We start from the raw sequence: 13,896 nt of genomic DNA, 5'->3' as shown, positions 1-13,896 counted from the left end.
ACTTTAAAGTAAGGTAGCTAACTAAGACATTTTCAGGGTAGATCTTGACAGCATATGAGTTACTTGTCAAATATATAATTTTTTTACGATGTCAGAATTGCATGGCCAGTAAGTATTGAATAGAGGAAAATCCCAGCATTCCAACGGTGTCAGAATTATTTCACCCGGTTTTGAGCGTTTTACAACCCGAGTATGCAGCATTAGTTTCATCTGCACACCCGTATCAACTGTGTGACGGACATTTGTGGTTGTACACAAGTGACTGTGGGAAGTTGTTTCGGACATTGGATGTGACAATAAGATGAATACATGCTAATACCTAAATAGTTAACCAGCAACATAACCAGCAACATAACCAGCCAAACTACACAATATGTTTGTCTGATGTTTATAATTATTTTACCTCCCTCAGGCTCGCTTTAATAAAAATAAAAAAACGCATCTTGTGACTGCGTGATTGAAAGACCGCTCGTGCCTGTCAATGCAGGCCTACAATAATTATTTGCCGATGCACTCTGCAGAGATTGGGAGGACAGTGTGCAACACATCGCATCCACGTTTTTTACGTGTTCATTTGGACAACTTAAATCTATAATCTGCTTGTCCAACACTGTGTTTTACTTGCCCCTGGCAAGAGGACAAGCATTAATGTTGAGCCCTGAAATGCTAGAATTATGTGGTTAACAATGACACAGTTTACTGTCAACATCACCTACATAATGAACATGTTCAACTCTTCTGACCCCGTTTGTCCGCAGTGAGGTAGTGGAGGCGCTGCTACGTAACGAGGCCTTGACCAACATCGCTGACAATAAGGGCTGCTACCCCCTGCACCTGGCCGCATGGAAGGGGGACCAAAGGATCGTCAGGCTCCTCATTCACCAAGGCCCCTCACACCCCAAACTCAACGAGCAGGTCTGACTTCCCCCTACTACCTGTAGCTCCCTTTTCACTATCCATGTTCCCCTTTCCCACACCTCAATGAATCAGTCTTCCTCTGCTCAGAGTAGCAATGTTTTGTTTTTTTAATCAATCTGATCTGTGTATGAGAAGGAAGGAACAGGTCTGTGCAGTTAACGTTTCATAACTCACTAACTAGTCAGTGAACTTTAGTGTTACTTCCTGTTCCTGTTAGTCACATGCAGTTTTAAAGAGCGAGATCTGGCCGATACAGCTCATCATTTATTCACACTTTTGACCTCGCTGAGCTCCTTTCTATAGAATTGATTATTTGACTAAGTACAATGTGGACGGTCGACTCGACTCGCTCTGTCTGTGGTTTGCCGAAACCATTCGCCTTTCTTTGAGAATTGCATTTTGTAGAATACAGTATGGCATAGCTTGTTTTTTCAGTGCAAGACCATACACATTAACTGCATTGCAGCATGAGTTCAAATGCACTAATATTTGTTTTGAAGTGACTAGACGCCAGCCAAGTGAATGTGTCTTGATTGATCTCTTTATGTTGTAATGTGTTAGAACCAGGCATGGTGTGTAGAGACTGCTAACTGCACAACCACCAGCAGCACCTTGAGACTTTAACCTGTCCTATCTGTGATATCAGTATCCTTACCATTTGGGAAGAAATGACCCATTATGAGGCAATGGAACAAGTGAAATCATAGCCATAAAGTTTACCATCACTGTAGTACTTACCAATAGTACTTCAGAGACATGTGAGTGTATTAGACTCCCAGTTTGCAGCCATGTTAATGTATTTCTTTGATTCATTGCCATCACATTTCGTGTCATTTCTCTTCACCACTATGCCTGTTCATAAACACCTGTTCATTCATTAACTCAACTTTGTTCATATTTCTGTTAATTTATTTTGATACATTTTTGCAACTGACTGTCATTCATTGCCTGTATGTGAGTGAAAAACCATTGCCTCATCTATCTTCCCTCCTAGAGCTCCTCTGTAGAGCACAAAGAGTTGAAACGCTGTGGGCCCTTTGACCTACATATTAATGCCAAGGTGTGTACACAGACAGACAAACAAACAGACAAACAAACAGACAGACAGACAGACAGACAGACTTCCCTATTAGGCTCTTTCCTGCTTCCAAAGTATGCACACAGCTAGTTGCGCACCAGCTGTTCGCCATGCTTGGGTTTGATGCTTGGGTTTGATGCTTGGGTTTGATGCTTGGGTTTGATGCTGAGCTTGCACTGCCGGTCTGTTTCAAAGATAAGAGAACTGGACACTGACTTTTTTACTTTTTCTGGGCACATTTCTTTTGATTTCTTGGGGTTCTTTCTCTAGATAATTTCACCTTCTGGCAGGGGTAAGGCGGTACGGTGTCCCGGCAAAATAAATAGTGGGAGTACGCTGTACCGGTAAAACATAAGCTTGTCACGATAATTAAAACAAAAATGTCAACAAACTGTAGGCTATTACAATAATTTTGATCATTACCGCATGTCAAAGGCATGAAAAATGAGCAAATGGACTTGAAAACGTGTGGATTTGATTTACAGTACCAGTCAAAAGTTTGGACACACCTACTCATTCAAGGGTTTTTCTTTATTTTTACTATTTTCTACATTGTATAATAATAGTGAAGACATCAGAACTACGACATAACCCATGGAATCATGTAGTAACCCAAAAAGTGTTAAACATATCAAAATATATTTTAGATTTTAGATTCTTCAAAGTAGCCACCCTTTGTCTTGAAGACAGCTTTGCACACTCTTGGCATTCTCTCAACCAGCTTCATGGGGGAATGCTTTCCCAACAGTCTTGAAGGAGTTCACACATATGCTGAGCACTTGTTGGCTGCTTTTCCTTCAGTCTGCGGTCCAACTCATCCCAAACCATCTCAATTGGGTTGAGGTTGGGTGATTGGGGAGGCCAGGTCATCTGATGCAGCACGCCATCACTCTCCTTGGTCAAATAGCCCTTACACAGCCTGAAGGTGTGTTTTGGGTCATTGTCCTGTTGAAAAACAAATGATAGTCCCACTAAGCGCAAACCAAATGGAATGGCGTATCGCTGCAGAATGCTGTGGTAGCCATGCTGGTTAAGTGTGCCATGACAATGTCACCAGCAAAGCACCCCTACACCATCACACCTCCTCCTCCATGTTTCACGGTGGGAACCACACATGCAGAGATCATCCGTTCACCTACTCTGCGTCTCTCAAAACACGGCGGTAGGAACCAAAAATATCAAATTTGGACTCATCAGGCTAAAGGACAGATTTCCACCTGTCTAATGTCCATTGATCGTGTTTCTTGGCCCAAGCAAGCCTCTTCTTATTGGTGTCCTTTAGTAGTGGTTTCTTTGCAGCAATTCGACCATGAAGGCCTGATTCACACAGTCTCCTCTGAACAGTTGATGTTGAGATGTGTCTGTTACTTGAAATCTGTGAAGCATTTATTTGGGCTGCAATTTCTGAGGTTGGTAACTCTAATGAACTTATCCTCTGCAGCAGAGGTAACTCTGGGTCTTCCTTTCTTGTGGTGGTCCTCATGAGAGCCAGTTTCATCATAGTGCTTGATGGTTTTTGCAACTGCACTTGAAGAAACTTCCAAAGTTCTTGAAATTTTCCGTATTGACTGACCTTCATGTCTTAAAGTAAATGGACTGTCATTTCTCTTTGCTTATTTGAGCTGTTCTTCCCATAATATGGACTTGGTCTTTTACCAAATAGGGATTTCTTCTGTATACCACCCCTACCTTGTCACAACACAACTGATTGGCTCAAACGCATTAAGAAGGAAAGAAATTCCACAAATTAACTTTTAACAAGGCACACCTGTTAATTGAAATGCATTCCAGGTGACTGAAGCTGGTTGAAAGAATGCCAAGAGTGTGCAAAGCTGTCAAAGGCAAAGGGTGTCTAGTTTGAAGAATAGCAAATATAAAATAACACTTTTTTGGTTATTGCATGATTCCATATGTGTTATTTCATAGTTTTGATGTCTTCACTGTTATTCTACAATGTAGAAAATAGTCAAAATAAAGACAAACCCTTGAATGAGTAGGTGTGTCCAAACGTTGACTGGTACTGTATATCTATCCTACACTCCAAAATGCATTGTAGTTCGACCAGAACACTGACATTTTGCCAAGGCAGAGATGATTGGCCGAAACCAAGACGCGTGTGGACAGCAGTAGACACATACATTCTGGCCTAATGACAATCGCTAAATGTCCTTACACTTTCTGGTGTTTTGTGTAACAGATGTCTCTTTCCATTCACCACTGTTCGGAGGCTAGAAATATGTTGTGAGTGGATGAACGTGCGAGGGTAGCCTAGTAAAGGAGCCTTCTGAAGTGATTGTTTGACAAACAGATGAAAACATCATGACTGGTTGGGTTTATGCCACAATAAAAGGTAATACATTTTAAAAGTTAAATGACAGATCTTTACGACTAGGCCCACAGTGATCATACTAACATTATACAGTATTTGTAATTATATGATTAGGCCCATAAAACATTTTTGAGGTCCGTACCGGGAATAAATTCATTCTACTTACACCCCTGCCTTCTGGTTACTGAGAAGTAATATTTAAAGGTGGATTTGCGATGTTATTACTGTTGCTGCTGCTGTTGTTCCATAGTCCGTTGTTCTGTTTACACAGTCAAATGACGTTGAAGGACTTTGATGTGCGTCTCTTTGGGATCATCCTCTCTCATTAGGCATGAATATGAATGAATCCCTTGGGGACAGAATAGGGATGTGGCGGTCATGACATTTTGTCAGCCGATTATTGTCATGCAAAAGACTGCCCGTGTCATGGTAATTGCCGCTAATTAACATAAACATGTTTAGAGTATCCAGGCCTCCACACGTACAAGCTGCTGATGCGTCTTTTGAACATCTACATTTTAAAAAGTATAATAAACCAATTTAATATACAACATCACAATAAATTCATTATTTGAGTTAGAATGGCCCTTTATCACAGGGGCAGGGGAAAAAGACATGTCACCTGCATCTACTTGAATAGTGAATGGAGGCCGCACGCTTTCCTGCGAGTCCTTTTTTCAATGATGCCCGGTAGGCTACTTTGGTTTTATAGCGGAGCATGTGTTTACTATGAGCAGCTGAGAATGAAATATAACACTTATTTCACTCCACACATCAACCACATTCTCTTTCTCTCTCTCTCTCTGCAAGACACGGGATATTCCGCCCAGTCCACACTCAAAGGTGATTACTCAAATGTGTTTAATGTTGGAGTATAGGCTAGACCAATGTATGTACCAAAGACACCTTAAATCACTTTTGTTTTATGTTTTTCTGCCCTGCGTAATATGCGGTAGAATTGTATTTCGGGCTTGGGCTCATAAGCCTATGCATTAGCATGCATCATCTCTAATGTTCTCTGCTCATATGCATAAGCACTGGGCGTTTTGAATGAATCATCACCATAGAAAGTGCTGTTGTTGTGTTAGGCTTTAAAACAACATCCACCACAACCATGTTTTACACTGTTTCAACCTGCTGTTGAACTTCAACCTTCAAACTGATCATCACAGTAAGGTGAGTTTTAGAGTAGTTTAGGCCTTCTGTTCTGATGTGATTTCCCATTGCATTTGCATTGATGTCGGAGTGGTTAGAGGGACAATAGAACCCTGAGTACCAGGCCATTAGAACCTGAAGAAGGGACAATAGAGCCCTGAGGACCAGGCCATTAGAACCTGAAGAAGGGACAATAGAGCCCTGAGGACCAGGCCATTAGGACCTGATGAAGGGACAATAGAGCCCTGAGGACCAGGCCATTAGGACCTGATGAAGGGACAATAGAGCCCTGAGGACCAGGCCATTAGGACCTGATGAAGGGACAATAGAGCCCTGAGGACCAGGCCATTAGGACCTGATGAAGGGACAATAGAGCCCTGAGGACCAGGCCATTAGAACCTGAAGAAGGGACAATAGAGCCCTGAGTACCAGGCCATTAGGACCTGATGAAGGGACAATAGAGCCCTGAGGACCAGGCCATTAGGACCTGATGAAGGGACAATAGAGCCCTGAGGACCAGGCCATTAGGACCTGATGAAGGGACAATAGAGCCCTGAGTACCAGGCCAGTAGGACCTGATGGAGGGACAATAGAGCCCTGAGGACCAGGCCAGTAGGACCTGATGGAGGGACAATAGAGCCCTGAGGACCAGGCCATTAGGACCTGATGAAGGGACAATAGAGCCCTGAGGACCAGGCCATTAGGACCTGATGAAGGGACAATAGAGCCCTGAGTACCAGGCCAGTAGGACCTGATGGAGGGACAATAGAGCCCTGAGGACCAGGCCAGTAGGACCTGATGGAGGGACAATAGAGCCCTGAGGACCAGGGCATTAGGACCTGATGGAGGGACAAGTGAGCCCTGAGTACCAGGCCATTAGGACCTGATGGAGGGACAATAGAACCCTGAGGACCAGGCCATTAGCACCTGATGGAGGGACAATAGAGGGACAATAGAGCCCTGAGGACCAGGCCATTAGGACCTGATGGAGGGACAATAGAGGGACAATAGAGCCCTGAGGACCAGCCCATTAGGACCTGATGGTAGTTAGCAAGTCGGGTACTACCAAAGCATGTCCAGAGTAGATTATCGTGGCTTAACAGTCATGTGGAATTTTGCTGCGGTGATACGGTCACTGCACAGCCCTAGGACAGAACCACAACTTGAAATGGATGCATGTTTATCCATCGTTACGATGACATTTTAGTGACGTAGGTGCTGTGTGTCCTGAGTCATTTCTGACCTGTGCCTGTTCCTTGGTGTTGCTGTTTACATTTTACTTTGTGCACTAGACATGTACGTGCTCATGTTTGTCGAGGGTCATTTATGTCCTGCTGTATGTGTAGAAGCACCATGAACATTCCATCTAGCCTAATGACAGAGGCAATGTCACATTCACACCAAACTGAGGCTAACACCATCACTGGAGTGTTGAGAGTTCAAAGCTTGTGTTTTGTGGAAAGCATCTTGAAATGAAACTCTTTGAAATTGGGTCACATTTCCTCAGCGCTAACTTTAGCGTCTTAGTTTTGGGTGCCTTAAAGCGACATGCAGAATATGTTTTACCAAAAACTGCATCATGATGTTGGGACCATCAAACATGTATAATTAATGCTCTTCTTAATGCAAACATTTTTAGATGTGGATTAGTTGACAGACTGACCCAGTTGCCATCTGTGGAGGTTAGCTTCTCTGTTGGTTTTGGAATACAGTAGTATCGGGTCCAATACCTGGCCACAGCAGACCTAAATAATGGATAAGCTGTAATGAATACACTGTAAATCAGAAACATGGATGGATGCTGGCTGAATGGATGCTCTGGCAGTGGTCACAGTGGTGGTTATTGTGATGGCATCATGTGACTGGGGATCTCTCTCTGGGTTGCCCCACGGAGCTTTCCAGTTCCTACCATCTCAGTAGTGTTGTTAGAACCATAGAACGTCTTCCAAGGAGAGGGAGCTTCTCTGTGTACCTGTCTCTTTACATCAATGTCAGGCAGAGTGTGCTCTCTGCTGAGTGTGTGTGTCCAGCTCCCTCTCTCTGTTTTTCTGCATGCGAGTCTGTACCACTATGGAAGAGAGCAAGGGAGAGGCGGGCCGTTGTCATGGTAACCGCGTCACGGCTGATTGGTCGTGCAGCAGCGGTGACTGACCCAGTGGAACACGGACCTGAAGTTAGCTAGCTAGAGTTGCTAGGGGCAGTGGTGGGCATGGGCATGGATTTATGGAGGAGGGGCCTTTAAGTGCAGGCTCTCCCCCTCAGGGACGCGCCGTAGCTCAGCCTGAACACCGCTCCAACAGCCCCCTCTCTCTGTCCTCATGGCCCCGTGCTGCCCAGCTCTAATGTTTATTCAGCTTTGATACAGCAACACTCTCACAGTGTTAACGTCTCCAATTGGCTTGCGACTTTGATGATATTCCAATAGTGCCCCAATAAGGAAAAGCGATTCATCAAAGATGCGGTAAAGAGGTCAAACAAACTCGACCAAAACAATGGAATTGCCGTGAAAACGCGTGGGGGAAAGATCCCGAAACTCCTCATTGCCCCAATACTTGTTCTTGTCATCGTCACCAATCAGCTGCATTACAGTTAAAAACCACTTTGACTACCACCACCGATTTCTGAATGCTAGCTATGCTAACCAACTCATACGAACAGGAGTTAGCATTTAGCAATCACTTCTTTTAAACCTGAAAAGGGACAGCTTCTAAATGTTTTGCAGCGAAAAAAGTCCAATTTGGATATATTTGGCTGAACTAACCACGTTGTGGCCCTTTTACGAATATCCAGATTTGTTGAATGTGTGCCAATATGGTCAATGGAATGGTCTGCATTCCATTGACTCCTTTCCACATCCGTGGAAGCTTGATTGTGCCTCCAGGGAGCCCCTCTCACCCAGACTGACCTAGATAACCTAGATTTGTCTGTTAATATTGATCTGGGGACTAAAATATAACACTTAGTGATCATTCCTTGCTTACTGTTGTTCTCTGGCTCCTATTTTAAAAACAATGTTTTCTATAGAAAAAGCCTTCTGTCTGATAGTGGTGGTATTTGCAAGGTACGTGCTGCTCATGATGAAGTATTTCAATGCTGCATGTCTTACAGTCCTCGGTCTCCAATATAGGTCACCTGTCTAACAGAATGTACCTTCAGATGGTTGGCTTACTGCTGTAAATATGAACACAGACACAGTCACCGTCACGCAGCCAGCTTCCCGGCTTTACACTCTATAGAGAATGAGATGGCAGTGGCACCGACTTAAAGGCACACTAATATACACACTGCTTGCAGTAGACCTACAGTGTCCTGAAAATAATACCAGAGAACCTAAAAACAGACCCGGGTGAAATTTCAGCAAGTTCAGTCAGGCTGTTTCACACCAGGTATGAGACCTAATATTGAATGTCAATGTGATGTATTTTTTTGAAGACGGCTGCCTTATCGGAGTGGCCAGCTTGTCTGAGGAGGGGCGGTCTTGCTTGCCGCGGACACGCTGCTAGCGTTCACACTGGCTTCAGCTCAGCCCTTGTGTACATCTGTCTATTGCCACACATCACATCCGGCCCCTTTTCTCGCTCCTCTCTCCCTCATCATTCCTTTCTCCACTGCCATACGGATATTAGATGCTGAGGAGGGTATCTGTCCATGTGATAGGCAGGTTGCTTTTCTGTTCATTCTCTCGGAAGCATTAACACATGTAGTATATGTTTGGTTTTGTGCTCTAGAATCAGCTGTTGCTTGGTATTCGGTATTTTGTTAGGATCCTCATTAGCTGTTGCAAAAGCAGCGGCTACTCTTCCTGGTGTCCTCCTTCCTTGAGACCAGTGGGGGAGGAGAGAGAGAGAGAGAGGTGCCGGAGAAAGCAGAGATGTATCTCGACTATCTTCATTTGAGATTATCTTGCCTCGTACCTGTGTGTCTCTTTCTCTTGATGTGTGTGTGTCTCTTTCTCTTGATGTGTGTGTGTGTGTGTGTGTGTCTCTTTCTCTTGATGTGCGTGTGTGTGTGTCTCTTTCTCTTGATGTGCGTGTGTGTGTGTCTCTTTCTCTTGATGTGCGTGTGTGTCTCTTTCTCTTGGTGTGTGTGTGTGTCTCTTTCTCTTGAGTGTGTGTCTCTTTCTCTTGGTGTGTGTGTGTGTCTCTTTCTCTTGGTGTGTGTGTGTGTGTGTCTCTTTCTCTTGATGTGTGTGTGTGTGTGTCTCTTTCTCTTGATGTGTGTGTGTGTGTGTGTGTGTCTCTTTCTCTTCATATGTGTGCGCTGAATGAGAAACAGAGATTTACAATTCTATGTGTGTACTGCGAGTAGTCGTGTGCAGCGATGTGGGCAACCCTGTGGCCGCAACAGCACCTTGCCCCTCCATCCCCCGCCCCCTTGGGGGAGAGGGTGACGTAACCCCGCCTAGCCTTCGCGCTGCGTGAGCACGTCACTAACCAGAGGTCACGAGTCGCTCCGCGTCTCAGCCAGTAGCCCTACACACGTTACTTCTAGTGTGAGTGAGTATGACTGGCATCACAACAGGGCAGAGATTAGGACTGATCTCCACATGTTCCTGGTTAGTGTTCTGTTGAGCATTTCAAAGGGCACAGAAAAAGCACTTCAATCTGAGTCTACACTAGGACAAAGACACATTTGTTATGTACTGTACTTTTGTGGAATCTATGACTGTGTGTTCGTACTGGGTTCATATTGAATGTTCTCTCCAGGAATACTTACACACTAACACACACACTTGACTTACATAATGTACTTATCCTTGTCTTGATTGTAGCTGCCCATCAGTCAACTCTGCCCTTTGGATGACCAGGGTGTGTGTGTGTGTGTGTGTGTGTGTGTGTGTGTGTGTGTGTGTGTGTGTGTGTGTGTGTGTGTGTGTGTGTGTGTGTGTGTGTGTGTGTGTGGCTTTCTCCTTTATGTTAGCATGAGAACGTCTGTTGGTTTGCCGTCTCACGTGAACCTCTGTGTGCAGTAGGCTAGTGTGGAGGGAAGGAGGCGGCTCAGGGTAGGTCTGATTCATGCTGCTCACTCTGCTCTGCTCCGGCAGAGAGGCCAGCCATGGCTAATACGATCAGATGTTGTCAGACTCAAAGCCATGGAACGAACAGCACTGGCCACACCACTAGGATGGAGAGGAGCGGGATTCTTTGTGTCTTACAGCTAGACACTGATCATGTGTTCATGCCATGACAAATCTGTCTCCCCTCCTGCTGTAAGTCTTAAGAAAGTCTTGGTTTTTGCAGGTAGAATTCAATAGGCCATTATCAGTGGTTAGCCAGCACACATACAGTGTGGAGGTTGAAGCTGGTTTCTATTTGGATATTGTTATGGTCGATTTATCCAGCTTTTACAAGTATACCCAAGGCTATAAAACATGTTCCTCTGAAGTAGCCCGCATCTAACAGTAGGGAGTAAATCTCTTTAAAAAGCTTTGGATGACAAAACAGTTGACGTGTGTCACAGATGCGAGACGGCATGCTCCTTTGTGCGTGGTCGTGCCATGTCCCTGCAGCAGAAAGAGAGGGAGACCGAGAGAAACCAAGAACAAGAGATCCTTAATTTAGAGCAAAAACACATAGGGGAAGCTGGAAGAAACAAATCCCAAACCGTCAAAACCGCAGCAGAATTCAAGTCGCGGAGGCTTGTGGTTTATTTCCACAAACAGAGGCTTTTTATTTTCAAGTGTTTTCTTCTGCGCTGTGGTCTTTGTTTGTTTAGTGCAGTTCACACAAGGCCAGACTCAGCCACTCTTAGTCTGTCTTTCTCTCTCCAGGGCTCTCCGCATCTCTCCAGGGCTCTCCGCATCTCTCCAGAAAAGCAGGTGGCGTTTTGTTTTCCCTCTGCTCTGATCATATTTTTTTTTACTTTCTCCTCCTCTCTCTCAGCTCAAGCTGTGACCGGTCTCTGTCAGGGAGGCACTCACTCACTCACCACTCACTCACTCACTCACTCACTCACTCACTCACTCACTCACTCACTCACTCACGCACTCACGCACACGCATCTGGAGCCTCTGCTTTGTGTCAAGTCAGAGAGGAGGGGCCAACACCTGTCCTGGGTGCCCTGTAACCTCCTCCAATCCCTGTCTCATGGCCCTGCATCGGTGACTCCATAGCTGGCAGAATAGAGGCCCAGCTGGCACCTCCTCCCATAGGATGTGATCCAACCTGGCACACCGTGTGGGTATTCTCCTGCCAGCTGTCGGCTACCCCGCTGTGGCATGACTGACACTCTGGCACAGAGAAGCTAGGCTGGGGGGGTCTGGGGGTTTCTCTTACAACGGCATCAGTAATTCATTCATTACCTTTAGACTTGCATTATGTTTATCATTAAACCTGTATGCAAAACCTGTGTGTTCGCTCTCAGACCTGTCGTCGACAGCATACTGCCTGTAAACCAGGGGTTCCCAAACTGTTTTGGCCCGCGACCCCATTTTGATATTATAAAAAAAAAAGTTAGCAATGTCAAAAATAAATCAACGGCCAATGTTTACTTTTTTAATTGGGGCTATTACAGTCTTAAAAATCTTGAGTACTTTTGACAGTATTTCAATCTGAAGGAAGTGTGGTTTGAAATGACTGAAATTCATCAGAAAAGTATTGGGAAGTTAATAATCTATAATCTTTGGTTTAGCGAAAAACATCATTGATTGTTATTTTTCCCCATTCAGATTTAGTGCCTGGTCTTGTCTACTCTGTTCTAATGAGTCCTGCGCGGCTTGTGGGCATTTTAGAGGGAAACAGAAGACGTGTTCCTGAGCTTTTGTAGCTTAAACGGTTCAAAGGATAGAGACACATTTGTAGGAAGAAAACACAAACCACTCTGTTTTATTACATCCGCGTCTCGCGGTCGCTGATGTAACCCCGGTTCTAAGAACCAAGCTTGATTTTAAAATGTTTTATATACAGTACCACTCAAAAGTTTGTACACACCTTCTCATTAAAGGGGTTTTCTTTATTTTTACTATTTTCTACATTATAGAATAGTAGTGAAGACATTAAAGCTATGAAATAACACATATGGAATCGATGTAGTAACCAAAAAAGTGTTAAATAAATCCAAATATATTTTAGATTCTTCAAGGTAGCCACCGTTTGCCTTGATGACAGCTTTGCACACTCTTGGCATTCTCTCAACCAGCTTCATGGGGCAGTCACCTGGAATGCTTTTCCAACAGTCTTGAAGGAGTTCCCACATTATGCTGAGCACTTGATGGCTGCTTTTCCTTCACTCTGCGGTCCAACTCATCCCAAACCATCTCAATTGAGTTGAGGTCGGGTGATTGTGGAGGCCAGGTCTATCATTGAGTTGGAAATGCATTGGATATTAAGACCATTATTCAGCTGATCTATCAGGCTCAATGTATTGTACGCCCCCTTCTGGCTGCAGGTGGTAGGACTTGAAAATAAAAGTGGAGATTTGAAAACAAGTCCACTCTACTGAATATGCTGCTGACATAGGCTTGATGACATTTGTAATGATGTTAACATGTTGTTACAAAATTCATAAATGGGTCTTATCCTATCTTGCGGTGTTATGAAATTCTCTCTAATATTTTCGATTTGATATAGAGATTACGTTTGGCTACGGCATACGCTGCAACTCACTCGGCATCGGCTTTATCTTGGAGTGTGGTTGCTTTTTGAGTGGAAAAGCCTGTTGTAATGTTGTCATAGTGAACATATTGGTTTGATCCTTTCTCTCTGCACTTGGAGATGATCTATATTTAAAGATCTTTGCTCTGTCCACTCCGTCTGCCTTCCTGTGTAGTCAGAAATGTGACATTTGACCATCCATCCGCTGTTCTGCTCTCAGGGACACTGACTGTATTGACATGAGTCTTATCCCTCTAGCACTGTAGCTCGCTGGGTCACCCTGGTAACGTATGCTTGCTGCCTCTGCATGTGAAGCGCTGCATGGATCACACTCACCACGCTTTGTGTCTGTCACCACAACACTCACCTCTCTCTCACGCTGGTGGTCACCCCCATCTCTGTCTGCATGAAGCAGTTACTTAAACAACCAAGCGACACATGACATATTGTCATCACAGAAGTGTCTTTCCTGAGTCTGGTGGCCTTTACTAAATGTCAACAGACTGTCCTTTCGTCACATTTATAGCAGGCCATGCCATATAAGAAGCATCTGTTAGCCAGCTCTACTCAACAGGGACAGTTACCAATCACGACTTCAGCCCCCTCTCCCCAGCATTCTCCCAGCAACCCCTGCTCTCAGCCAGCCAGCGCTCCCCTTTAGCTTTGTCATCCTGGTTGGTGCTCCTGGAAAAACTGCTGATGCACAACCAATTTTCCAAATTTCACCTTGTGTATTCTACTATTCTAACCCTCAACAGTAAGTTGAGACCCCGACTGAGTTCCTAAATGGGGGCAACCTTATTGGAAATTTATCCGCGGGCCTT

At 44.6% G+C, this 13,896-nt stretch overlaps 1 protein-coding gene across 5 annotated transcripts in view; it reads left to right on the top strand.

The window, feature by feature from the left end:
- Positions 1 to 13,896, top strand: part of LOC106566912 (ankyrin repeat and SAM domain-containing protein 1A) — a 113,421-nt gene that overhangs the window by 36,380 nt on the left and 63,145 nt on the right. For all 5 annotated transcript variants that reach the window (XM_045693153.1, XM_014135506.2, XM_045693154.1 and 2 more), the window contains exons 3-4: positions 759 to 915; positions 1,913 to 1,978. In XM_045693153.1, coding sequence (XP_045549109.1) covers positions 759 to 915; positions 1,913 to 1,978 — 223 coding nt within the window. The remainder of the gene's footprint in view (positions 1 to 758; positions 916 to 1,912; positions 1,979 to 13,896) is intronic.

Source organism: Salmo salar, chromosome ssa13, assembly GCF_905237065.1.
Source record: "Salmo salar chromosome ssa13, Ssal_v3.1, whole genome shotgun sequence".
NCBI lineage: Eukaryota > Metazoa > Chordata > Actinopteri > Salmoniformes > Salmonidae > Salmo > Salmo salar.
The sequence above is the reverse complement of the archived record's forward strand: the minus strand, read 5'-3'. Positions and strand labels throughout refer to the sequence as shown.